At 31.7% G+C, this 27,565-nt stretch overlaps 1 protein-coding gene across 2 annotated transcripts in view; it reads left to right on the forward strand.

The window, feature by feature from the left end:
• The first annotated feature begins 8,102 nt into the window (after window positions 1–8,102).
• LOC144851441 (vitamin D3 receptor-like) overlaps window positions 8,103–27,565 on the forward strand; it is a 45,535-nt gene continuing 26,072 nt past the window's right edge. Inside the window, exons 1-3 of one of the 2 annotated variants that reach the window (XM_078708910.1) lie at window positions 8,103–8,211; window positions 10,330–10,540; window positions 10,743–11,286. In XM_078708910.1, the coding sequence (XP_078565036.1) occupies window positions 11,141–11,286 (146 nt within the window). In that variant the 5' untranslated portion in view covers window positions 8,103–8,211; window positions 10,330–10,540; window positions 10,743–11,140. The remainder of the gene's footprint in view (window positions 8,212–10,329; window positions 10,541–10,742; window positions 11,287–27,565) is intronic. The other variant, XM_078708911.1, reaches the window with a different exon arrangement.

Below are 27,565 nucleotides of genomic sequence, written 5' to 3' on the forward strand. Positions count from 1 at the left end.
ATTTAAATGATTAAGGTAGGCCTATTGTTAATTCCTTCTTGATATTGTGATACTAAATTACAGTATAGTAGGTGTATTAACCATGGAGGTAATGTGTTAACACTGTTAAGGTGCTTATTTGAGGCAAAAATCCTTCAAATTGTGACAACATTCTAAAACTTGACCCAGTTATTCATTGGTGTATCAACAACATAAAATGGATGGGTTGCACAAAATTTGGCCAGGGGAAAGCGGCCGTTTTGGCTTTCACAATGGCCAAAAACAATCCACACTAAACATGGTCATCCATGGTGTCATTGGAAAGAGAAATTAATACTGATCATTTTATTCAATTATACCCATATGCAAAAAGTCATAATTACACAATTATTTGGCAATAAACAAGTCACCTGACCAATGAAGGTCAAAAGGTCAACATCTAATTTTACCAAATACCATACTGTTTGGTATCGTGGGATAGCTTTTTTTATTTTGAATACAGTACTTTGTAGTAATTTTTCAATTATATTATTTCATTTTATTTATTTATTTTTATTTTATCGTATTTTATCATTATACTGTATATCATATTAATGTAGTAAAGTAGATTTATAAAAAATGTTGTATTCTTCAGTAAACTTTCAAAATACTTATTAGACCACACCCTATTTACTAATCATAGGGTCTTATTGGAAAAAGTATAGTCTACTGCATTACACTTACAGGACTTAGAATGCAAAGTTATTATTGCAATCAAAACTATAGTCAATGAAAAGATGACACAGAAATGTTTGTCAAATCGTTGCAGCAAATCTTAATCTGCTTCAACAATGTAAATTGGCAGTAATCTTTTACTCTTTTTTAAATAAATAAATATACCCTAAAACCTTGACAAAGAAGCCTGAGATTAATTTTGAAAAGCACACCTCAAAAAAGAATCCCAAAAAACTGTGCCAAGTTTCAGAACGTTATCACAATTTGAAGGATTTTACTAGCCTACTTCCAGGCTTCGTAATAATTAATTCTGTAATATTATACATGTCTGCTACCCTCAATGTGTTTGGCTGGAAATTCATCCTGCCTGCTACATTGTAGCATCTACCATTTTCCCAATGAACTACATCAGAAACAAAGCTAAAGATAGCTCTAGGCTGCTTTTCACAGTTAGTTTTTCAATTTTACTAATGGAAAACCAAATACAGGACTACGATTGAACTCATAATTTTTCAGCAACCTCAAGTCATATTCAATAGAAAATGTTAAGTAGCTGTCAATAAGTCAACAGGCTCATCTGTTGCTATTTCATTTGAATAAAAGCTATGAGTTTGTTGTTTATTATTTAATATAATTGTTACCTACTGTACTTTCTTTTTCTATGTCCCTGTTTCTGCAGAAATGGGTCTCATAAAACATATACCATATAAAACGATTGTCTCAATCATACATACTTTCAACTTTAATATCAACATTTGGAAGAAAATATGTAATGTTAAGTTTGTTATTTTGGTCCAAGAAAATGTTCTGGTGACCCTGGTTACATCTGGATATAAACTCAGCATTTCTACTGGCAGTATAAGAAAGGTATAATTAATTGTTATGAAGTTTTATACAAACATGAAAATAATAAAAGAAACTGCAATAGACAACCACTAATCGAACTACAAAGGTTGTCTTGGTTTTAAAATTCAGTTTCAGTTTCAACAATCTGAATTTCCATATTTCAATCTATTAATGGCATTGTTAAAATCATGACATAATTATTATGTCACAAAGCATAACAGTAAAAGTAGGTCTAAATGTATTGGGTAAATAAGATTTGTATTCACCGCCCATGCCAACAATAGCAATATTGACTGAATTGAAATTACTATGGACAATGTTTCATTTAAATATCCAAATGCTCGGAGCAATATGCTTTTTTAACCAGCTAGCAAAGCAGATATTATGAAGCATACTGTATTGCAAAAGCAAAAAGATAAGTGGGACTGGGTCAAAATCTTTAGCCAATAAATTTTGATTATGCAGAGTGATTGTATGAGCCTTGAATGAAATAACATTTACTTGCAGCAAACAACTTTCTTTAATTTAAATATTCATGTTTCTTCAACATTATTTGGCCTACATTTGTTTTCTTTCGTATTCGTTCATTTCAGTAGTGGTTATCTGATATTTTTCAATGAAAACTTTAAACCTTTATCATTTTGATTAAATCTTGATATAATATTTTAATAATATTACAAAATTACTAGGTATGGGGCATGGTTTAAATAGCCCAAGAGGATCTACAGACTATAGTCCGACAGCAAAGGGGCCAACCTTGCAATGTATCTCTTTTTCTATGGATCTTTAAATTGTACAGTAAATTAGTGGACGTATTGAGTTCTAATGCATTATTTATTCATAAAATTGTCCATATAAATTAGTATATAAATTATATTATTGTAGATAAACACAAGCCAGTCACTAGCGCAGATCTCAGTTTTCGACACTGTACTGTTGCTTCCAGTCATCTTACAGGTGTAATTTTATCAAATGTTTTCAAGCAATTATTATTAAAATAAACCCAAGGCCAGCTATATAAACGACCTTGAATATTTCAATTGAATTTTTAAAAATCTTCTTTTGAACAATATTTAATTCTAGTGAGTGCCGAGTTCAACAATGTATCATTGAATTCTTATCTTTTCACATGACTTTTTGTACATAATACTGTGTGCGTAATAAAAGGGAAAACCCGGTGTATGTTAATTATTAATTAGTAAAAATCTTTAGATTCAATACATTTTTTGAAACTGAATTATTGTCCAGATGCCAATTTTAAAATGCTAGGTTGTTACGTTTGGCTTTGAGAGGTTGTTAAACTTAATGTAAATTATACTCCAGGCCAAAAATTAACAATATTTTCTCGAACTCGAACTAACTACACATCAGATTTTCGTACAATAAGGTCTACCAATGTACAAAATATGAGCCAATTCAAAATTTTGACTTTTGCCACCTAATGTTTGATTTTTAGTGACTGGCCCTCTTAATACTTTTATTTTATTTTTTTATTTTATTTCATTCCGGACCAACAGCGAATCATCGCCAATAACAGGCTGTTTAAAATTTTAATAAAAACTACTTAAGATAAAACATTGCGATCTTACTTGCGATCCAAAAAATTGCGATTAATTATAATATATTAATTGTTATTTGCAAGTAAACTGCTTAAAACAACCTAAATTGCTAATTGAAAAATAATGTGAAATGGTTTAAGATCTACAAGAATATTAAAAAGAGATGCCATCATTGTTATAACACCTAAGCAGCATTCTTCATCCAGGTCAGCTTTGGGCCACTGTTTAATAATACAAGATACAAATGTTATAAGTTATTGTCTCCTCCTTATCTATTATTGGTTATTTTAACATTCATCTTCACAGTTCAATTATTGTAAGGGAATAAAAGAGGCGTGTCAAGTTGTGTTACCTTGAACTGTTAATAAAACTGGTTCACTTCACTGTCTGCAGCCTTGTTATACCTTTCTATGCAATCATTAGCTTTTTGTGCAAATCATTATATTATAACATGCAGTTAACTATGCATATTTATAAGCATAATAAATCATACTATTATCACTTGTTAGGGACGAGGGAATCTCAAAAAGGCAAAGCCTTTTGTTGAAGGAAAGGCTGGGTACAAAATTATTAAGACTTTGATACAAAAAGGGAAGAAATACCATAATTAATACATTTTAAGGCTCAGCATTGATAATATTTATAAAAATTTAATCTGTTTTTTTTTACTTTAGTGTATGGTAGGTTAACAACTATTTTTATATTTGTTTGCAGCATTAAAACTAGACGAATTTATGTATATTTTTATATGCCTACTATTATGATTCATTTATCTTTATATTAATGCTACTAAATTGGTCGCGTAATTTTACGTATCAAATGCTATGCCGGGCCGCTAGATAAATAAAGTCTTTGTCTCAGAAGCCGGCCAATCATCAACTGTTATGCATCCTAGAATAATATTCACACAGCACAATTTTTATTTAGGGGCTTTTATTTTCGTAAAGTCCACTTTAAGTGAGATAGTCGGTCATGAAAAAAAATTAATTTAGCAATCAAGACAAAACCAGACTAGGCTAGCTCGGGTAGGCCTAGTTCATACGTATGATTACCAGGCTGGAGTAGGGCCTAAAAACTAAGCATATGCTAAAAGTTACTTATATCAACCCATCAAATACAAAACAAACATATAGGAATATACATTTCCTCTCTTGCTGTCTCAATGAGGAAATAATCATTTTATAATTTTGTAATATTAATAAAATCATTTTAAAATTTAGTGCAATGCCCTTATTGACCTTGTTTGTTGTCAATTACCATGCTTTAACATTTGTTTCATAGATATGTTGATGCTATGTTGTCATTTCTACGAAAAAAATTTAAATAATTGTATCATTAATTAGAAACAGACTTTGTGATATATTTTTAATTTTTGTTTATTTCCTGTGTAAATGTCTTTCCTTGTGGTTGTATATATTTTTCTGTAAATATTTTTATCATACAGTATGTATTTTAAATAAACTCAGTTTTGCTGCTATTGAATAAATCAATTCTAATAATTTAACTTGTGGCCTTCCATAAAATATCTTCATGTTATCAATGGATTGATATTTTTTGGTGTTTTTTTCCACAATATGTGTAAATAATAATAAGTAATAATAATCAAAAGTTGTAGTTACAATGCTGCCCAAATATCAGGCTAGGAGTAGAGGATACAACACTTTGCCTAGTAGAGAACCTTTGATGCAAAATACATAGTTTTTTATTACAATTACCATAGAAAACAGACATTTTAAGACAAGAATGTTTTAATATTTGTAATATATATTTTTTTTTTACCACCAAAAACATCAAATTTTGCAGCATACCCGCTTTACATGAGCATCCATAATTGTTTTACTCATCCAACTGGTAGCATTGTAAAAGAGATGACTCTATACCGCCTCAAATCCACTACTGGTTTGTCAAATGGTCCCTGAATTGCACACCACTAACCAATGTAAAGTAAAATTACAATGTTTTAAATTTAATCACTTTAATTCTTTAACCAGTACCACCAGAAGTAATTTATTCTTTACAGTACTTCTTTAGCAACAGAAAAAGATGGCATTTTGCCTACAAAATCAACCATATTGCCATGATTATACACTGTTTGAATTTTTATTCACAGATCACTTTAAATTTACATCATATTTTTATTAATGTGCATTAGGATCTATGTGGAAAACACTTTCCATAAGTGTTATTGCAGAGACTGGACTAAAAACCCACCCACGAAATTGCTAGTATCATAAATGAACGCATTTGATATTGATTACGTTTCTATGGAAATTGATGCTATAATAAATCATACAATTGACTATATAATCAGGTCTTTTGTCTTCTCTATAGTAGAAAATATGAAAAGCTCTGTTTCATAAAAAAAAAAATATGCATAAAGTGTGCCAAGGTTAGTCTGCCTAGAGACTAATGTATTTTACATGTAAACTATTGCATCTTCTCATCTCATCAGTAGTTTCTTCAAATGGATGAAAGTATAAATGAAAGTATTGCATCTTGTATTTATTAATAAAATTATATTTGATATTTTATTTTCATGGAATATTTTTAAAACAACAAGTATTATAATGTGATTATGATACTGATGAATAATGAAATTTCCCCCCAAAAAACAAACAAATGTTTAATACTTTTTCCTATCCCAATAAAAAATTTGTTTTTTCCATTATAGTTACCATTAAGGACATATATTGTTATTTAACCAACCTTTAAGTAAACTAATAATATGATAACTATGGTCAACGTTGTATGCAAAAAGTCTCATTGGTGGCAATGTTATAAAAACACAAACATATTTTGAGGTATGTTTTATCAACAAAAACATTTTAAAAAGTCCAGAAATCACTACTTATAACCATGGAGAAAAAAAATATATAAATTATAAATATTTTCCTCCATGTAACAACTGAGCATTCACATGGCATTCAAACTTTATTTATTATGGCAACATGACAATTATAGTGTGTGATTGTCTCCTATTGTATACACACAAGTTTATAAAGTTGGAAAGTACACTGGCCATTGATTTATATACTGTATGTGCATTAAGACTTATTAGGACTGATACTTAAAGATCCATGGTTTCTTTTTTTGCTATTCTAAGAGGTGGTGCCAAAATGAAGTAAATGCCAGTGGTGTATAGAGGATATTTACTGAATTTGTTTTGTTGCATCAATAAATTAAATAACTTTATTTTTAAAATTGCATAATTGTAAAATGTATCATTAATACAGTACATCATAAAGTGTCTGCTTATTATTATATTTCTAAGAATTATACAAAATAGATATGAGCAATTGCCAACCAACTACAATTTAATTTTTTTTTTTTTGCTTATAAATTTATTTCATTCAGCTTAGAAAGGTCACTTATAGTGTACTAGTTTTTATCGTTACATCGTATGTCATGTTTTCCACAGACATCTATTTAAATTGGCAGCAAATATATTTGCCAAATTTAATGTTTTTATTCTGCCTTTGGGCATGCATTTAGTATGAGTCCCTCTGGACACAAATCATCTTTTCACTTAAGTCTATGTTGTCATATTATTGGTTTTCTTTCTAAACTTTTTCCTTGTGAAAGCCTAAGGTAATTTTAGCACTAAACTTGCTGGAGCAGGCACCTGCATTGAATACAAAATTGAAGTTATCCAAAACAATTTGAAATTCATTGGAGATGATCTATCTTTGACGTAATTGAAAACCGTAAAATTTAAAGATTCTAAATCGATTTATCTTTTCAAATGTTATGATTTCATTTCACTTATTTGTAAGGACATTTAAGATGTTTGTTAAATTCAGATGGTAATTTGATCCTTTTTAGTGTTTCTAACACTCTTAATTGAGCCTTATAATACATCTTCTTCTTTCTTTAAATTTGAATCTCAAAGAGATTTATTATAGCAGCTGAGTTCTCAAGTACTACGGAACATTCATGATTACTATGGCAATTACGTATATATGTGGAGATATTACGAACATACCTATAAAAGTATGTGAAACCCTGGTAAAACACAATAATTACATGGACAAATCAACAACCCAAATACCACAAAAAAAAAACCCTTCCTTCCAAGTTTCCTATGATCATACAGGTATGACTATCGTCGGAAATCATTCTGATCATGTGCTGCGCATTCATGGAACGGTCTCTTCTCTGTTCTTGAAAACGTTTTCCGTCATTCCGACATTACGCGCCTTTCCACAATTTGTTTCTATAGTTTCTTTTTGGGGCATGATGATTTGTTATTGTGTTAAGTCTACATTTTTTTCTTTTAAATCCTTTTTTATTTGGTTTATCCAGTTTACTTTTGGTCTTTCTGGTGGTCTTTTTACTTTCTTTTAAGTTTTCTTCATTGCTTGTTTAATTGGCGTATCGTTCAGCAGTCTAATTATGTATTCATACCATTTTAATCTTCTTCATTTTACTTCATTCTTCTTGTTTGATGCAACATGTTAAAAAAAATCAAAGCAGTACAAGTTGCTTTGTACAATAACTAGTTCCTGCTCTCTGCAGTACATCCATTCGTAGAAGTAATGATGAAGAAATTGCTTCTAGAGCAGTTTAGAATTTCTTCCTGTAAATGTATATAAAAGTATCTCTTCCATGAAAAAGAATGTACAATAGCATACAGTTAATCATATTAATATTATTAATGAATTTTAGACCTTGTTCAAGATTTCTCACAGAATAAATATTTGAGTTCTTATCCAAGCCAAGAGGGGAAATGTTTTAAGTACCCTGTTTAAATAGCCACACTTCCTATTAATCCATACCCAGTTGTTGACAATATTAACTGCACTGATACTAGCTGCAACATAGGAGTATATATGGTTTCATATGATATGTGTTTGATCCAAAAATGACCGAGGTGCTTAGTATAGAGGTTTCCCAATATTGTACAACTACTCTGTAACCTATTGTTGTATTTGTTTATTGAGATGTTTTATCTTTCTGTATGTTCAAAAAAAAAATGTTTTAATTTTATGAATATAAAGGATAAATAAATTTCATATTTCAGGAAAAAGACATTTTTAGAGGAATTGGAGTCCCTCCTTCCTAGTGATATGTCGGAGGAGTACATCTCGTGCACCCGACCTAACAATTAAGAAAGGTAAGCCTACTTTGTTTTTCATGCCGATTTTTTTTAATGTGAATGACGAAACAGCGAATAAAATTAAAAAGGGACAAGAAATGCTACAGCATTGCTATTATTTTAATAGTAATACGTTTTAACAAAATATACACTGCTACACCCACCGCTAAATCCGCCACTGAAGACACTGCACAACACCATAGTTCAAATGTTCAACTCGTCTTCAAAATTTATAGTAAAATTATTTTGATGCTACTGTATACTCATAACTTCTTAAACATAATTATGTAGTATATAAATTCAAATATAATTTATAATTGGAAACTGTATGCACTGAGTAAGAAAAATTGAAATTTAATATCTAATAATATGTAATATTTTAAAAGTAAGATATTTTAAAGTTGAATGGCCATGGAATGATTGTATGCCTAATTGATATTTAGTTTAGAAGGTAACTTAAGACAGATGATTAATAGAGGAGATATAGACAAGTTAAATGATAGTCATGGTCAATCTATTCTGATCCCCTTTTTTTACCTTGAGACCTTCTGAGAGGTGAATAGCCTGCTCTGTATTCTATTATTATATATTAAAAACACAGTTATCCCTACGTTTCTTTGATCTAATTTAAGGTCACAAAACTGCAGTAGCAAAAAGTGTATAATGAACAAACATCCAAGTGGGGCATACTCTCCCAAACGATCCCAACACACCAGTTTACGTAGTAAACCTTTTTCTTAATGTCTCCATTAATAATACTAATGCGCTTCAAAACTAAAAGAAAAAAGATTGAAAAAGGTGAATTTTCAGAGCGTAAAATAAGCGCTTCCAAAGGGCGACAGAGGCCCAAGAAACGAAAACCATAATGCTTTGTTGACGGATGGATGGGATGAGTAAGTAGAGACTCAGAACTAGACCTCTTAAAGGAATATTAGTGAGGAATTTTAAAGGGATTTGGAACACCCCTATTCAGGGGACACTTTCCCAAAAAACGAGGGGAAATATATGCATTAACTACCCAGTTAAGGGAACAATATGATTTGTCATCAGAAATAAAAAACAACCAAATAATTATATCCATTTATACCATTAATACAAAAATGGATCATAATAAATAAAAATGGATATCATAATAATTATGATAATAATACTTTATCTGCTCGACAGTTTTCATTTTTTGAAACAGTGGCTGGTATATTATTATATTATTATTATATTTGTTTTTCCCCAAGAAAACCCCTATAAATGACTCAACAATTTTGTTTTTTTAGTTAGTGACTCCTGAATAGAGATATCCCTATTCAGAGGACACACCTATTAAGGGGACAATTTTTTTTAAACCCGAAGATGTCTCCTTAATAGGAGTTCCATTGTATTTAACACCCCTACCACTAAGCCCCAGCAACAAGACCCAGAGTTCCCTATTTTCATGCCTGTGATTCATGAGATATGATTTTAATTTAAATACACTATTATTTTTAGAAAACAATTTTGTATGATTAAAAATTGTATTAATAAAATTAAATGTATATTTGAACTTGATAATATTCTTTTACTATGGATAATTTACATGGTAGTTTTGTTAATACAATATAAATACATTGTAGCAATAACAGTAACAAAGATTATACATAAACTCTAGTATACATTTTATTATTCCTTAAATTACAAATTGTTAACCCACAATATAAGCAGTGTCTTTGTTACACACAAAATAATAACTGAATTTGTATTATTTAACTCCATAAAAAACGCAAAATCAGTGAAGTGTAACATTATAAGCATAATACACACAACTAAGTATTATAGGTAGGTAGGAAAAGGTAGGTCATGTCACCAGAGCCATATGGTCTGAACATAAGAGCATCCCATACTAACTTATAAATATGCAAATAAGTCTCAAGCCAAACGTATTAATATTTAAATATGGTAGCTCCAGTATGGAAGAAAGGTTCACCTGACCTCATGTGAACTTGATTGAGCAAGACTGAGTGAGTAGTTGGAGCTATTGTGTATGTGTAGCCTCTACACTGTAATTGGCTGTGACAATAATAAACCTCCACACAGTAGGGAGCTTCCCTGTTGATTTGACTAGGCAGTACCGTACATTGCTTTGCTTCATACTGTATCATTTAGATCACGTCTCGGTTTCCATACCTGTGGACTAAGACTACAGTTGAAGAGAGACCTGTCCATCTAGCCTGCCTGGCTCCATACATAGTACATCGTTTTTGGCTTGGATTATTCTGATGATTGTGTCTGTGACGAGGTATTAGTGGGATTTTCTACGATATGTACTTTGTGTAGATTTGTGAGTCACTGACTCAATTTTTGCTGCTGTGGCCTTGTGAGTACCATTTTATTCTGTTGTGAAAATGGTGGGAAGCCCTGAGTGGAATTCCCTAAAGGCTGTATAGGCTAGTCTAAAGTAAATGAACATTTTGATGAACTATAATACTTAAATATTTGTGATGCCTATCTACAGTACATTGGCACATTGATATATTTACTTAACTAACTACCATCTATTTATTGATTTCTTTATGTAGAATTTGGAGGGTAATTAATGCATTTGTGGATTGAATCATTTTAGAGTTTGGCTGCAGAGACAACTATTTCTAATGGATTTAAAAGCTAACATTGATTTTGATAAACCATAAACCTTTATCACTGGTTTATATGTTTGTTTATGGAGTCAAGTATATGATTATACCAACTTTGGAGGCTAAGTTTCTGATCAGTTTCCTTATAATATTTTTATTGGAACCTTTCCTGGATATTTTACAATTTTAAATAACAAAAGGATTAATGCGGAGAATCTTCATTCAACATTAGATGGTTGGCTGTGAAAGTGTTCACTAAATATTCAATTATCCAGTGGATCAATTAATTTTCCTTATGTATACATTTGAATCAGTAATTTGCAACAAACTGTTACTTTGTACCAATGAGAAAATATCTAAATTGGTTGACTTCTCATAACTCAGAGAGTTTGAAAATGCCTCTGTCTGAACATAGCTCTTCAACAACATCAAGTCTTCGAAGCAAAAGCCCGATCAACACCGCCATTGCACCGCCATTCAAGAGAGCCAGGTTGGTGTCATTTTTAATATGATTCCAGGGGAGGATCTAGCAAATTATACATTAGAGGGGGCTAAATATTTCATAAATTATAAAACCGATCCGTCGTGTTGCAGAATATGTTGATATAAAGTTTGCGATACACCACGTGTATTAGTTCTGAAAAGAACTGTTGAGTTTCTCGATGTTTTCAGAACTAATACACGTGGTGTACCGCAAAATTTATATCAACAGTTGATTTCGCCGGCCATGCAAACCTTAAAAAAAAATATATAGTCGTTATTTTATTTTAAAACGACATGACTGTTCAATTTTAGGGGGGTGGTAAGCCCCGCCTAAATCTGCACCTGGATTCTGGGGGGTGGTTAGGCCCGACCTAAATCCGCACCTGGATTGGGCGGGGGGGGGGGGGGGGGGGGGGTGGGGGGTGTTTAGTCCTGCCTAAATCCAGCCCCGCCTAAATCCGCACCTGGATTCTGATAAATGTAATTACTACTTAAAGTGTGTTATTTGTAGTCCTACAATTAAGGAAAACATTTCAACATCTTGTTACAATCTATTCATATTCTGTTTTGTAAAAATAATCAATTGCAAATGGTGTAATTATATATTATTATTTATTTATAGTTCAATTTACAGTTGTTCTAGGATTCTTTTTGAAAATACAGTAATATGCCTCATTGTCATTTGCAAAATATTACTGGTACTTGACCAGGTTTGACCTATGTTGTGCAGCCAATTTTACTCAATAAAGTTGGTTGAAATTATAATAGCAGTGCTACTGTAGAGCAGACTAGATGAACAGCATCCGTAGCTTATCCTTAAATATGTGCTGGAGAATGATTTATTGGTGCTCATTCATTTATTAATTCACATATATTATATCCAAGACGGTGTTATGAACTTAAAGTCCTATTCCCTACTTTTTTCAAAAAACAACAACAAAAAAAACAAAACAACAACAAAAACCAAATAATTATATTAATCGTTATTCAAATACAAAAATGGTTATCGTCAATCATGATACTTTCTCTGTCTTGACAGTTTTCATTGGTGCAAATTTTTAATTTTTCTCAATTTCTTGAGTCCAGATTAGTTATTGTTCACTTTAGTATTTGACCCGAATGTATCCCCTAAAAGCCACTTTACCTATGTTTTTTAAAAATCTAATTTAAGGTCACAAACTACATTTTATGTAATAAATACTAAATGGAACAATTAACAGTTAAAAATGTGAAAAATAAGTCTAGTAATTCAAGCGGCCTTCTATAAATACCAGAATGCATCGCACACGGATTGATATTTCATATTACTTACCCACTTTCGGTCGATCGTGAAGGGAAACAATTGAAACAACCATACAGTACCTTCAGCAAAAATACCAGGTCTTCCCTAATTTAACGGATTCTGTCAAAACAGGAAAGACAAATAATTCTGCAACGAGACATCAGGCTAGGCCTAGCTCTAGCGTACAATTTTCGTACATTACCGCACTTTATCAGCTAGGACTACAAAACTAAGCCTGCCTAACTAGACCTAACACCATCTATGAGAGAACAATCGACACAAGCTTAGGTAGTATATTCTTTTTATCATAATTAACCTTACATTTAAGACGACAAGGAATGACCTGGTTTAATGTTTTTAAAGTTATATGCATTATTTTTACAAAACATCAATAATTGCAGAATTTTCACAGCGCTTACTAGATTCCATTATTGATGGGGATGTCTATTATTTTAAGAACACACCTGTGCCTCAACTTGACTGTTTGTTCAAAACGATTAATTCGTTGCACCCCTAAATTGACAATCGCATATTCTGTAATCACGAAACTGATTCCACCATGTGCTACCGACTGTTGCTATTTATTTGTTGAGGTGTTTTGCGTCCAGCAAAATACAGTCACCAATTTTTAGCTAATTCGATTTTCCAATTGTCGTTGGTAACTTGGCGAACGGATATCGTGAGCCTATAGTATAGTTTATATTAATTATGAATAATCTTAATAATAGTATAGTTTTCAAACAATATTTTCATTATACTAGCACATGCCTTTGTTTACAGTATGATATAATTTTTAATGGCTTGTAGCTAGATATAACCATCTGCCAAGGCATTATTTATATATTAACTGCACTCCATACTATTTTTATTTTCTATGAATTCTTCAATTAATATATGAAAGTAAATATCCATATTGTAGGAAGTTCAATTTAAACATTATCCAAGTTCTATGCATCTTTTGTCAACAAAAAAAATCTGTGGTCATGTCTGGATAAATTTCCATTACACCTGAATCATTAACCCTGGAATTTCATTGGTTTGTGTGTATTTAAACTGCCAGATGACAACCAGTGACATTCATGTTCACATCAGCTGAATGTTCTTCAATTGGGTAAGCTCAAGAGGTGCGAAAGTGCAATAGCGTCGGCCTAAGCCTACAAATTTACGTACGACGTATACTAAAATTATTGAGGAAGACTCCTAGCAAACGAACACTCATATCATTGTTGAACGTACAGATAATATAGGCCATCCATTATGGCCGCGCTGAAGCGTTTCCATCAGGGGAAATTACCATCCCGATTATTACACAACACCATGTCTGTCTCTCTGTGCAGTCTACCTCTGCTATCTCCATCAAATTGAAATAACAAAGAGACCACGCTTGGTACAACGAGACAAGTTGCCGAAAAATGGAGCTTGAATTAAACAACATGATAACGAACAAAATAAATGCTTGGAGATCTACAAGTGGACTATTTAGTTTGACTTTATGCTTTTCGCCAAAATGATGATTTGATTATCTATTTTATCATATGTCATCGCCAAAATGGCTGAAGCAGCCGTTTTACTTTTCGCCAATCTGGAAACACTTTCGCCCATGGCGACTTGGCGATAGGCCAGTGCGTACCCAACTCCCAACAATATAACTGAAAGTTGTGGGCTAGCCTAAGTTTAAAAATTGATACGCAGCGATATACGGTACTTCGCCACACAGCGAACGAAAAACATGATTCGATAACACATGACGATCGGAGGCCAATAAATTACAAACCTAAATGATCAACCTAAATATTACTCCGCCTAACACACTAAATATTCTCTTCTACTCATCGAAATTCGGCCGTAAATAAGCTAGGCCTTAAACACTTGGCCCCATCATATGTGGCCCCAATCGTCTATTCGAGTTTCTATTTTGCGTCTTGGGCCCCCTAAATCCGCCCCTGGATACCACATTATAAGCAAGATTTTGATGGTTTGGTCCGATGTTTTTGATCAGTATTTTTTAAACTGTTGCTTTTAAGTTTTCATTGCCAGAAGCGGAACTATTCTACCTCAGCGAAAGGTTGCATGTGCATCTAGTGTATCCCTGACTAAGCATATATTTTCCATTTAATTTGAACAAATAATAATAATTGTTCTTGCTTAACGCCAAAGTATATTTTGTGGTTTTTTTTGCAATTTTCTATCAAACTAGTAGTAGTGAAGTTTCATTTAGCCAACCTTGAACGATGCAACTGCTTTGGGTTTCAAGTACATGTGGTAAATCCATATCAATTGCAGTACATTAGCATTGTATCAAATACATTCTACAAAAACAGATGATAGTGTCATTATTGGAAGTATTACAGTAATTGAAGATGTCTAAGTGAAAATAAGGCAGATATAATTTAAAAATATGTATTTGATGCAATTTAAAATATAAAGATGGTCCATGGCTAGTGTTCTTATGTATTACACACAAGACATTTTATACAAAATGTGTGAGTAATCTACTAAATAAATATCTTTAAACAAAGGAAATTTGCCAATTTAAACAATATCTATATGAAGTGAAGTGAATGAAATGATGAACTGTGATCATGTCACATGAATTAGCAAGTAGCATATTGTAAACAGCAGTAGACTAGGTAAAATAGTTTGTACAACTACTGTATAAAAACCAAAATAACAATGAGTGAGTGGCCGAGACAGTGGAACCGTATGTAGCCATCGGCATGGGTTTGAGTGAGGCTCACTCGCTCCATGGTTCTGGTGGTAGAAGGATAAGGACTATAAACCAGAGGTCCAGTACACATTTGGCTCATGTGCACTTTAAGGAACCTAGTACATCTTTCCGGTTACCCAGTCACTGTTACAATATCACTCATCAGAGTCCAGTCTTTGACTGAAGAGGTCACCGAACAGTAATAGAAAATAATAGATACAATACCTTAGTATAGGTATAAAACCTGATAACATTATTTAAATTTGTCCATACCAACGGCATAGTCGATGATGACGAACCACTGTGATGACTCGAAATATTAACAAAGAGCCTTGCTATTATAGTAGTACAAATAACACTGGAGGTAGGTGGGGGAACAAATAATGGGCCTAGAATCTACACTGATTATCGGTTGTTGTTTACTCCCATCAAAATCTAAGTTGCATATACTAGGTTGAGTAAATTAATAAAAATATAACCTGCAATTATAATTATAAATATGCCAGGAATTAGCTTTACAAAATAAACATTGAACTATTATTTTTGAGAAGGCATATTGTGTAATAGGAATGGGTTTGATGATTGATTCCCAATTCATCTTAGACGTCTGGTTATCCATTTCTCTCTCTTGATTGTCAATGATGTTTATATTTACAATTTATATAATTTAGTATTTATATATTCATCATTGATTTGTGTTGTATATGGTATGAAAAATAAGTTTTTATTGATTCTGAATGCATGCATAATACGATACAGCTGAGTAGTAATTATTAGTTAAAATATGGATGGATCTTGCTATTGATCTTGTAACTTTAATTCACAAAGCATAAACGAATCAGGTATTTTGCACATTTGCTCAGTGATATCTAAACATAGACAGATTTAACAGATTCATTGTTGCAGTATTTTAACTTGTGTATGATAATCTAAATCAGATATATTTATATTTATTATCTTTTTATTGAATATCTAGTATTTTTATACTCAAATCACTCAAATAGTCTTTTATATGTCACTCGTGACGGCGGAGAAAATTAAGTTTCCCTTTGTTTAATCTAGTCAACATCATGGGTTTTGTTAAGTTTATTTGTATTGTTTTATCATGTTTTAAATTGACAAAATAAATGAAATAAAAACTACAGTCATGGTTGTCCAATAACGAAAGGAAAATGGTGCTGTTCAATTCTTCATATGATTACTTAACAAAATGGTGCTGTTCAATTCTTCATATGATTACTTAACAAAATGGTTCATCTTTCTTAGTCTGTTTAATTTTAAAATGTAGAAAGTGAATTGATCATTTATGCATAGCAGTTGTCCTAAGCGTTGTCGTCATACAGGATAAGTTGGTGTAATAAAGCTATTTTGATCTTGTGTTACTCCTCTACCATGTTTCTGTCAACGATTGTATTGGGGATGCTGCAGCAGCAGAATATCCTCAGGGCACAATTCTCAATGAGAGCCAGAAATTAGGTTACTGCTATGGAGATTCCCTCTAGGAGGTTCTCATTCAGTGAACTTTTCAGATTTCCAGGTCAGTATTTACACCAAGGCAATAACCTGACCGACAATGACCTCCACAACCTTGTATAGAAGGGATGTCTGAGATTTTTAGCAACACCAAAATTCTAATTAATTACGCACCACTAAACCCATCCAAGCCTTTCTAGTAATCACAGATCTAGGTTATTAAGGGTATTTCTCAAAATGGATTGCTACCAGTGCATGACACAAACCTGTTTGAAAGTCAACGTTTTGTTTTGACTGTCAAAAGACAATAGCTAGCCCTAGCTTTGTTTTGGAAGGCATGTTGTAAAATGGTGCCCTAGCTTATGAATATTATTGAGGTGCATAATGAGAATGGTTGTTTGTCAAAAACGTTTGAATGGTGGAAAGTATCTGAAACGCTTTTTTGTCGTATTTTCATGAGTTTGGCGTTTTAGATATCTTTTATTTACTCTGGTACATTTATTTCACACTATTATTTCAAGTCAGTAATCATTATTGCATACTTAGACTTCAGCTCCATTCTATTTAAGCAGTATGCATTACAGTACTAGTGAGTGGCCGAGGGTTCATCGGCAAGGGTTCGAGGCTTCACTCTCTCCATGGTTCTGGTGTTAGAACAAGTCTTGTCGGATAAGGGTTATAAACTGTAGGTCCATTGTACACATCTAGCTCATGTGCACTTTAAAAAACCTAGTACATCTTTCGAGATGAGTAGGGGTTACCCCGGTGTACTAGTACATCACAGCCACTGATTATAACTGGGCCCTCTCTAGGAGACCAGTCTTTGACTGAAGAGGTTACCATGTATAAATAAATAACAATCAAAAGTAAGATAGAGGGTGGAATCATGCAAATCTATGTTTATGGGTTGATCCTACTCATTCATTGTGAAAATGGTTAATAACTGTGTGCCTTAATTGAAGAAGTTTGATTTAATTTTCACAAGATTGTTTTATTTTGAAAGCAGAATAATTCAGTGGTTGGAATATGGGTTGATATTGAAATTTCAATGACATTATATTAAAAAATATTTTATAGTAATGTTGTGTTTCTTAATTTTTTCTGATTTGTCAAATTTCATTACTTCAGAAGTTGAAACGAGTTGTATCATAAGCCACCTTATTCCCATTGCAATCAACAATAAAAGGTCCATAACAACATCACAACTGACAAATTGAAGAGCAAGCTGGAACCTTTAATGATGCTTATAATTAAAATTAGTGTATTTAATGACTTCTCTAGAAGTATTCAGTATCATCACAGGTGTGCCTCCAGAGGATTATTTTAAAAATATGGGATGATTTCTTGCCGCTTGCCAATAACAATGTCTTAATATTAAATCATATTTTCTATTTCGGTTTTATATTTGCAAAATTTATCATTAATGAATTTCAAATTCCATCAATAGCCAAATGGATGATTAATTTATATGAATCAGTCTATCAGAAATACTTTTAATCAATCAATTGTTTTACATTGATATACCATAGAGATATTTTACATCAAGTGAAAGTCGTCCAGTAGGTGAAGCTGTAAAATAATACCCTAAATATTAAGATATTTGTATTAGAACAGATAATTATAGAATGTATGGAATTTGATGAGTTTGAATTGTAACATCATCATTGGCATAATCATGTCATACAAATCCATTTACATTTTGCACACAGAGTTAAACCAAAGTTCAGAGATCTAGTTGACCATCTGAGTGTACGCCTTTGCATCTGATCTAAGCAGTGGTGTTGTTAACTCACAACCATATGTCCTTGCCGTTATATACGATAGCTACATACCCCATCTTAACTAACGCCACCTTGTTAACGTAACCTGAGTACATTGCATTTTGGGTAATGATTACTGTTTAGACGACAACCTCCCACTTTTGTTTTTTTGGGTGCACAAACTTTGATGTCCAGTCAATATATATTAATTTAATCTACAATTATAATATCAAATCTTTTTCATCTTTTTTTCATATCCATTTAAAATATTCACGACACATCTACTCCATTTACTTTATTAAATGCAAAATTGTCTTCAGCAAAATAGGTTGCTATTCAATCAGCTAATATGGAAGAGGACATAACCAGAAATTTGAACTTTTTACAAGTAAATGGATGAAGCATTTATCTAGAAAGACAAATAGCAATAGCAATAGTATGATAAAGTGTACTAGACCTGTCAGAGAGAAATGACAATAATTCCAAAGAAACTGAAACCAAACTATCAATCATGTATAGTATTTTTACCTGCAAGTTGTTGATAAGATTTGAATTCAATATTACTGATCTTCAGTATAGTTGATAACACAAGATAAATTATTACAAAGTCATTTGTCAAACTGATAAACAAGTTCTATCTTCAAATTTGGTATCTTTTTCCCAGTCAAATAATTACAAAAAAAATCAGTCATTCTAAAACTGTGTTTACACGTAGTTATAAACTCTGTCTTACTATACTTAAGCTGATCCAAATCATATCCAAGTTACATCCGTGGTAAGTGCTCATGTTTTCACTCTTTTAAAGATTCAAAATTAAGCGTTTCCCATCACAGAACAATCTAAGCCCCAGTGTAACTCCCAATAGAGAAATATCTGAGTAAAATACAGTCAATCTTGCAGTTTAGGTTGTTGAGAAGATATTTTATAATGCTTGATTCTCAAGTGTACAGTATATATGTGCAAATAGTCTTAATTTGAAAAATTTAAAAAAGTGGGTTACTTTTTTCACTGTTATGATTTACATATTGTGATTTGAATAACGTTCTTGGTACTATTGTATTTATGATTCTTTTAGTGTAAATTACATTTATATCTAAATCTAAATTTAGTAATTTTTTTTGTTTGTTTCTTTCTGTGCTCTGTTCTGGGTTGACCAACTAGCATAGGTGTTTAGCACCTGTTTGGTCTTTCCTTGCCTTTTATATTTGTTTTGTCTTCTTTGTATTGTATATGGCAGAAAATTGAATAAATAAATAAATAAAAAATACATCAATCAGATCAGCTTAGTAAAACATTGAAATTGGCTAAAAACGCTGGTGCAGCCATTTTTTCTAACATGGGCATGAACCATATTGTTGTAGATGACGTGTGATTTCTAAATTTTGTGAAGCATACCATTTTGAAACGCCAAAAATTACAAGTGAAAACATTTTACAAAAAAAAAATAAATCAAGCCACAATGTTATTATAATTATAATTCCGTATGCATGTCCAGTGTTGAGCTATATTTGTTGTACATCTGTCTGCTAATAAAAAATATCTACAGCTCGGTGACCTGACCTGGTTCTAGTCTGCCCATTTTGTCAAGCTAAATTCTACTTGCACTGAAGAAAAACATAAATAGATTGTCAATGAACATATTTTGTTATGATATAATATTCATCAATGTTCCTCATCTCTTTTCCAATTGAGTAATTACTAAGCCTTTGTTGATTAAATCCTAGAAACCATGTAAAAAAGATGGCTTTAAATTGTATATAGGGTAAGAAATTCATCTCTTTAATCATCTTCAATTACCATAAATTGTAAAGCCAGAATAGAGTGTGATTGCTGAAGTACACAGTAAGCATATCTACTGCAAAATACACTTTCCCTCTCTCCGTCATGTAGTAGGCTATTGTCAACCCAAAACTAGTTTTTACCAACTATTTTATTTTAAATTATTTCTACTTCCTATCTCAATATTGAGAGCCATATGAGATAATAGTAATACCTGTATTTTAGCTACTAATCTGTAGACAATTGAAGTTTCATAAGTTAAAACAAAACATTCCAGAGTATTTGCGACCTATTTTACTTCAACCTTAGAACAAGTCTACAGTACAGACCTTCCAGTTATTCTTTTTTTTTTATTGCCACCGAATATAAAAGTGTAGGCAGGAAAGTATTGTTTAGGCAGGAAGACGTCAAGGAAACAAATTCTCTATAACAAAAGGTATTGTACTGTTTAGTCTATAGAGTTTTTGTTGCTAATGTTTGTTTAGTATTTTGGCTATCAGTTAAAATGGGTATCCTTACCATTTAATTGGTTGATTTCATAGTATATTCCTTATCAGAGGCTGATCTAGTATGAGTTTGAGGGGTGGGGGTTGCAAGTGAAGCGAGGTTGCATTGGATGCTATGATGTCATAAGCAGCATGATACTGCAGGAAGTTTAACATATGAGAATCAGCTGTAACATGTTTGTATTGGATAACCTGGAGTTCACTGATCAAAGCTTGGTCCACTGTCTTAACCGCTCGGCCACTCACTCGCTCTTGTATGCATTTAGTATATTCATAATTTATTCACTTAATCAATCAATTAATAATTCACTCAATTTTATCCTCCTCATACATTTATGTATTCATTCATTTTTTGTAAATAAAAGGAAATTCCTTGTTTTGAATATTATTATAATATATATATATTTTTTTAATTAACCATGTAAAAAAGATTAAAATTATTTTTCACTTTCCAACTCATCTACAGATAAAAAATACAGTTGAAAATGACTTCTAAAATAAGTATTTGCAGTCATTATGTGGGATAGTGTATATTCCCCAGCTGCTGCCTATATTCAACCTTGAACTTGTAAGCATAATAATGATATTAGATGTAAAGAACACAAGTGCTGACAAATAAAACCAAGCATTCACAACCATCAGAAATATACATGCCAAGGATTCAATGATGTCACTTGTTATGAATAGCAGTGAAGCAGAACCATACATTTCACTTGTGAGCCGCACTACTGTATAATTATATTTTTAAAAATAAAATGTACAGGCGCGGATCCAAGGATGGATTTTTATTTAGCGTTATTACCAAGAGTTGATTCCATTGTTAGTGTTGAATAATCTGAAAAGAAAAATCAACAATCTGCGGTACACACAGAACACGGCAAAAATGTAATGTTGCCTGTGTTTTTATTTACCGCTGATTTGCTGATTGCTGCGCAATACATGGGAGTATCATTCCCGGCCAATTAGAGGTACCATTTATCATGAATTTTATGAGCAAAGTACAGTACCACTTTGACCAATTTTTTGCTTTGCCACAGCCAGCCCCTACCATGGTGTGTGTGTGTGGGGGAGTGGGGGGGGGGGGTTGTTGTTTGGGAGGTGGTGGTGTCAGGTCTGAACCCCCTATTTTAACATGTTGGATCCGCCCCTGATGTATTACTATTCATATATAAATAATATTGGCAGTTTTAAAGCAGTATGACAAAGATAGGATCTCTAGGTTTTATACTTCTGGCTATTGCTTTGTTCCCAGTTTAATTATTTATATATGGCCTGCTGGGTATTGTAAGAATTAATGCTAATTATTCATGATGATCACAATTTGTTATAACATGAATTATATATATAATATAATAGTATATACTGTATATAAATTAGTCATGTACATGAAGGTAATATGCATAAATAATGGTTTAAGTATCCTGAATAAGTAAATATGTCTATAATAATCACTAGGCCTAGTAGTTAGTAGTTAGAAAATATTGTCAGTAAGTAAGTACATACAAATGAAAACCGCCTTGATAATTGAAAAGTAAACTACTGAATGTATAGTCAATTATTTAAGTTATTGTATTGCCTTTTTACAATCTCCACCTGTTTAGTATGATCAAAGTTATGGGATTTTTTGCTAGAAATGTTTCGTTTTTCTTAAATAATTTCAATGATGCTTGGTTGAATACTTATTGCAATATTGCATTATGCTTTATTGCGTCAACTATGCAACCACCTCTATCGTGTACCGCAATGGCCGGATCTACAAATACCATGCCAGGCCGCCTAATTAAAACTTGTGTTTAGTCTCGGCAGCCGGCCAACCGTATCAACTGATTGTATCGTCGGAGTTTTAAATAATTACACGTATCCCTGGTTATTTCGTAATTTACGGTTAGCTCAGTGAGTATCAATGCTCAGTACAGTCGAGTTCGAAATCTGTTTCATACGGAATTTTTATTTTTGTACTTCATATTAAAACAAATTTTTTTTTAAACTGTAAATACATTTGTAGATTAGTATAACCACATATCAACCATATAAAAAACCCTAACTAATTCATATTTTATCATTGAAATGTTCTAAACTGCCAACTGATTGACAGACTTCAACGTGCATGTCCCTCTCATCTACTTCTTTCCCTTTGTCGTGAAAGTTCATCACAGTCAAAAGAGCGCGCATCTCGCTTCTACATGCCTGGTTTTCTTCCAAGTTTCAATATGTTCTTGCTCAAAAAATTATCTTCTGAAATTGTTGTCTTCATTTTGATGATGTCATTATGTTAAAAATTAGAATAATTGATGGTCCTGTAATTTCACGAACTGTATATACAGTATAGGCCTATACATACTGTAATATTGTATGTAATGACATGTAAATGTCCATTTGTAAAATTTACTGTATATTCAATCGATTAAAATGGCCCCAAAATTCAGTCTAATGCCAGCCAATTGATTGTTCAGCATTGATTGCAACCCCCTCCTCCACTCTCTTAAGTCATATCACTTATATAATTTCTCACAGCATTTGCAATTTCTAGTATAAATTTATATCTTTATGAATTGAGTAAAATTTGATTTACTGCCCTCTATATATTCCATTCAGGAGTGAAATTAAAAATGTGTTGCTGTCCTCTACGGTAGTAGAGTTACCAAGCTATATTTAGGCATTCACATTTTTTCTGTTCATCTTCCCACTATGCAAATTACATAATAATGATTTGGTGATCTTAATAAGATCACCGATTATCTTAAATAATTCAATTTCTATAATATCTTTCCAATTAAATAAAAACCGGCTGTAATTATTTTTTCAGAACTGCTTATCAGATATCAATTAAATTCACTACACATAGACTGCAGTCAAGGGTCAACATATCAGAATGTGTATACGTGTGTAGGAGTTTGTGTGTGCAAATTTTAATATGCTCAAAATCAATTTCTAATAAAATTAGAGCACGATTTAGGCTATTTTGAGTATTTCTCAATTTTGCAAAAGTGCAGCAAAAAGTAAAATTTAGCACCATAAAACATATATACTTCAGGTCATGAGATGACATACTTTGTAGGTACATACTTTAACATGTGTGCATTTGCGCGGTCCTTTTAATTTAATGTTGGAATAATTATCTTCTATCACAACTTTAATGAAGCGTGTCAGAGAAGCAAATAATAATTATTAAAATCAACCAACTTTATTTATTACTTTATTTCAACTAGATCATGGTTCATGAAAATGATGTCGGGGAAATATTTTGTTAATCTCTTTATATGCCTTAGAGATCCAACATTGTGTTCATTAATAAACTTTTGCAAGGGAGGATAAGACTTCCCAGAATGCATTTGGCTTGATAAAATCGAATAAAAAATGAATGGCGACCCATTCTGTGAAACAACACAATTTTGAATATAGCATTATACCTGCATAATATACATGTGATGTACGCCACCAAATGCTCTGTTTTTTTAAAATTCAACAACAGAGGGCAGTGCAGCTGTCTTTAAAACTTTCAAGATAATATGGTGCCTTTGTTTAATAATAACTCCTCTCGGAATGGAGAGAAAGTTGACTGTACTAGTTGAAAAGTGTAACATTTAAGTATGAACTCATTCATTATGTAAAGTGCTTTTGAACATGTTTATGACATCATTTGGTGGTACGTAGTTTCTCTTTAAAATTAAATTTTTTTTTGTTTGGGGATTGAAAAAATATTGTCCCCTTTAGGAATCAACATTTACCACACTCAAAATCAGGGGTGTCCACCCAAAAGGGATTTCCTTTTCATTTACAATTTACATAGAGCCAATAAGCATTCATTTATTATAAATCATAATATTTAATTACAACATTTTCATAAAAAATCACCACTCTGACTTGGTTAATTTATATTGTTAAAACTTAGGATTCTCTCTCTCCTTAAACGCTAATCGTCGTTAAACATTGCGCGTCTCACAAGGGTCAAAATTCCTCTGACTGGGTTCATGTTATATTGAACATTATATCTAGTTTTTTACTTCTGTCTCTTACTGTATGTCTTTTTGCTCTAATAGATTTGGGAAGTGTTTTGAGTATTTCTAAATTTCCATTGTGCAGGCACAAACCATTTCACAACTGATAAAGCATGTGCAAAGTTTTGCTAAGCCACACATTGTTAATATAATATTTTTCAGATAAAAGTAAATTCCAAGCTTATTTTTGTTGAATCAGAATTTTTGTTTAACAATAAAATGTCACTTTCAAAAAGTTATGCGTAATGACTTAATAGTAGTTTACAACTTCTAGTTCGCTCAAAATATTCAAATATATGCGGCCTGCTTTTCGTATGAACTAATTCCCTACTTAAAACGTACCAAAATGCTGAGTTGTTGCCACTAATCTAGATGTAGAACGCTGTCCTATTTTCAATCAAATTTCTTTTTTATTGTTTGTTGACGCATTGTAAAATTTATGGGTCAGTCGATGTTGGATGTATGTATAAATTGATGTAGTATAATTTATATATTGTGATTAATGCTAACTCGGTATGCCGTTTTAGACATGTTCGATTTGTTGACTGTATTTAGATGTTAAAAAGTAATGCTTGAGTAGCACCAGTTGTGAACAAACATTAGAGCATTTCCCAATCGTAACATGTACGCAATGGAAACAAATTGAGAACAGAGTGCGAGTGTACTTATTATTGGCTCGTTCACATATCCCATGATACATGCAAAATGTAGGGCACCGCATTTTAACTACCTAATGTAATAAACTGCATTCGTAAATGAATGCTATTGTTTTAACATGTAATATTCTTCATTATTTTTTAAACTATATTTATATCATATTTGATGGCTCTCAATATTTAAAGCTATACTCCTACTATTTACTACAATGTTAAAAATCAATATATAAACATCGTAGTAGAACACAATATGATTTTGAAAAGTTAGGTTAGTTTAGGAAACTTCTTAAACAAACTATTAAAATGTCAATATTTTACTAAATGAAAGTAAAGAAAGCAAGAAAGTTTTTTAACAAAAAAAATGTGATATGTTTCTGTCACTCAAGTCTGTTGAATATGTCAAGGCGCATTATATTTCTGATGGATATTTGACGAATGCTGTCATGTTTGAGTTCAATTCAATCATACAGCCATCAACTTTCTAAATTTTTGATTCACTTCCCAACTGTAAGGAGAAAAAACATAAATATCTATGAATCATATATTTCTAAGAGATATATACACAAAGAACATGAGATAAAAGTTTTTTGAGAGGGAAATTTAATTATTTTTGTCTAAATCTGTTTATTAGCCTAAAGATTTGGGATAAAATCTCAATATTGATTATAAACTAAAAGAGACTTTTCCTCAGAAATATGACAAACCAGCAAACAGATTTACATCTTATGTACAAATTAAACTTAGCATTTTAGTGACAAAATTGACCAAAATTAAAATTGAAGAATATTTTTAATTCATTTGATAGAAATTTGCATACAAGAAAGACGTATACTGTATAGGATAAAATTAAAAACTATTTTACTAATAAATGTTTCTAATTTGTAATATTTTATTATTTATAATAATATTGGATCAAAGTCGTTAATCTGCTTTTAGTAATTTTAACTAGGAAATGTCAAAGATGTTCATTGTGAAAAGAGAGGGCTGCCATCTTTTAAACAATACTTAAATGTAATATGGAATATTAGTTATTTTCAAATTACTTGAACTTTACCCAAACAGTTAAGTTATAATATTCTTACTAACTAGAGTATTGCTACATTTTTATTATAATCATTCTCAACTTCCAACTGTAAGATCTCTCTTCAAATGCTGTATATGATACAAGATAACGCTACCCAAAATGCATGTGCTGAGGCAGACAAATGTTCAAGATGGGATACTTGATAGAAGGTCAATGGTGGTCAATCAAATAATAATTATTTTGTGTTGCAGCTAGAAGTTGCACAGCAATTCAACTGGAGATGATGATCTAACACCAAATCCATTAGGTGTTTTTAACTATTATTTTTAGGCTGTTATTAACTGGTTATCGGTAATTTGTGCTGTTATTCTGCTTCTAAGAAATTGTGGTTAATTTATTCACACGGGTTAATTAATTGTTTCAATCTTTGTACTACAATTGTTTCAAACTTTGTCTGCTTTTTGTAAATTTTTGATATATACCTGAATAAATAAAAAAAAATAAATAAATAAATTGGTTATTTTTTTGCAGCAGACACAGCAGGAACCTACAATTTCTATACACTCTCAGTGACCAATTGTGATTGTAATAAATAATTTTAATGCAGTGAATTTGAGGCCAGGGCTGTATTGCTGTTGATCCCAATGGATGGTCTACAGTTAGCACTTAATGATTTTGCCAAATGTTTAGCACTTAGAGGTTGACTTGGCAAAGGCACTATCACTTTATCAGTTAAGCTCTGGATTCATAAGTTTTACTTGCTCTGACTTTGAAACGTGACAAACTATTCATGTACATGATTTTACCTGACATCAATTGACAGTCTGTCCCTCCCACTTAATTTTACCAATTTTATGTTTTCAAATGCGAGCTTAAAGTTTATATTGGTGATTCAAATAGTCCAGAGTAGGCCTATCTATAAATTAATAAAATTTGATTTAAGAATGTACATTTATTATATTATTTTTTACTAACTTGAAATACAAACTCACCAACTGACAAGCCAAATGTGATGTAAAAATAATGTCTGATATCTCTATTTAAGAAGTAAAGATCTTTGAATCAACCAAAACAATTATTTTTTTATGGTGTTTTAATCAA

This window comes from Antedon bifida, chromosome 9 (assembly GCF_963402885.1).
Source record: "Antedon bifida chromosome 9, ecAntBifi1.1, whole genome shotgun sequence".
In the NCBI taxonomy this organism is placed as follows: Eukaryota; Metazoa; Echinodermata; class Crinoidea; order Comatulida; family Antedonidae; genus Antedon; species Antedon bifida.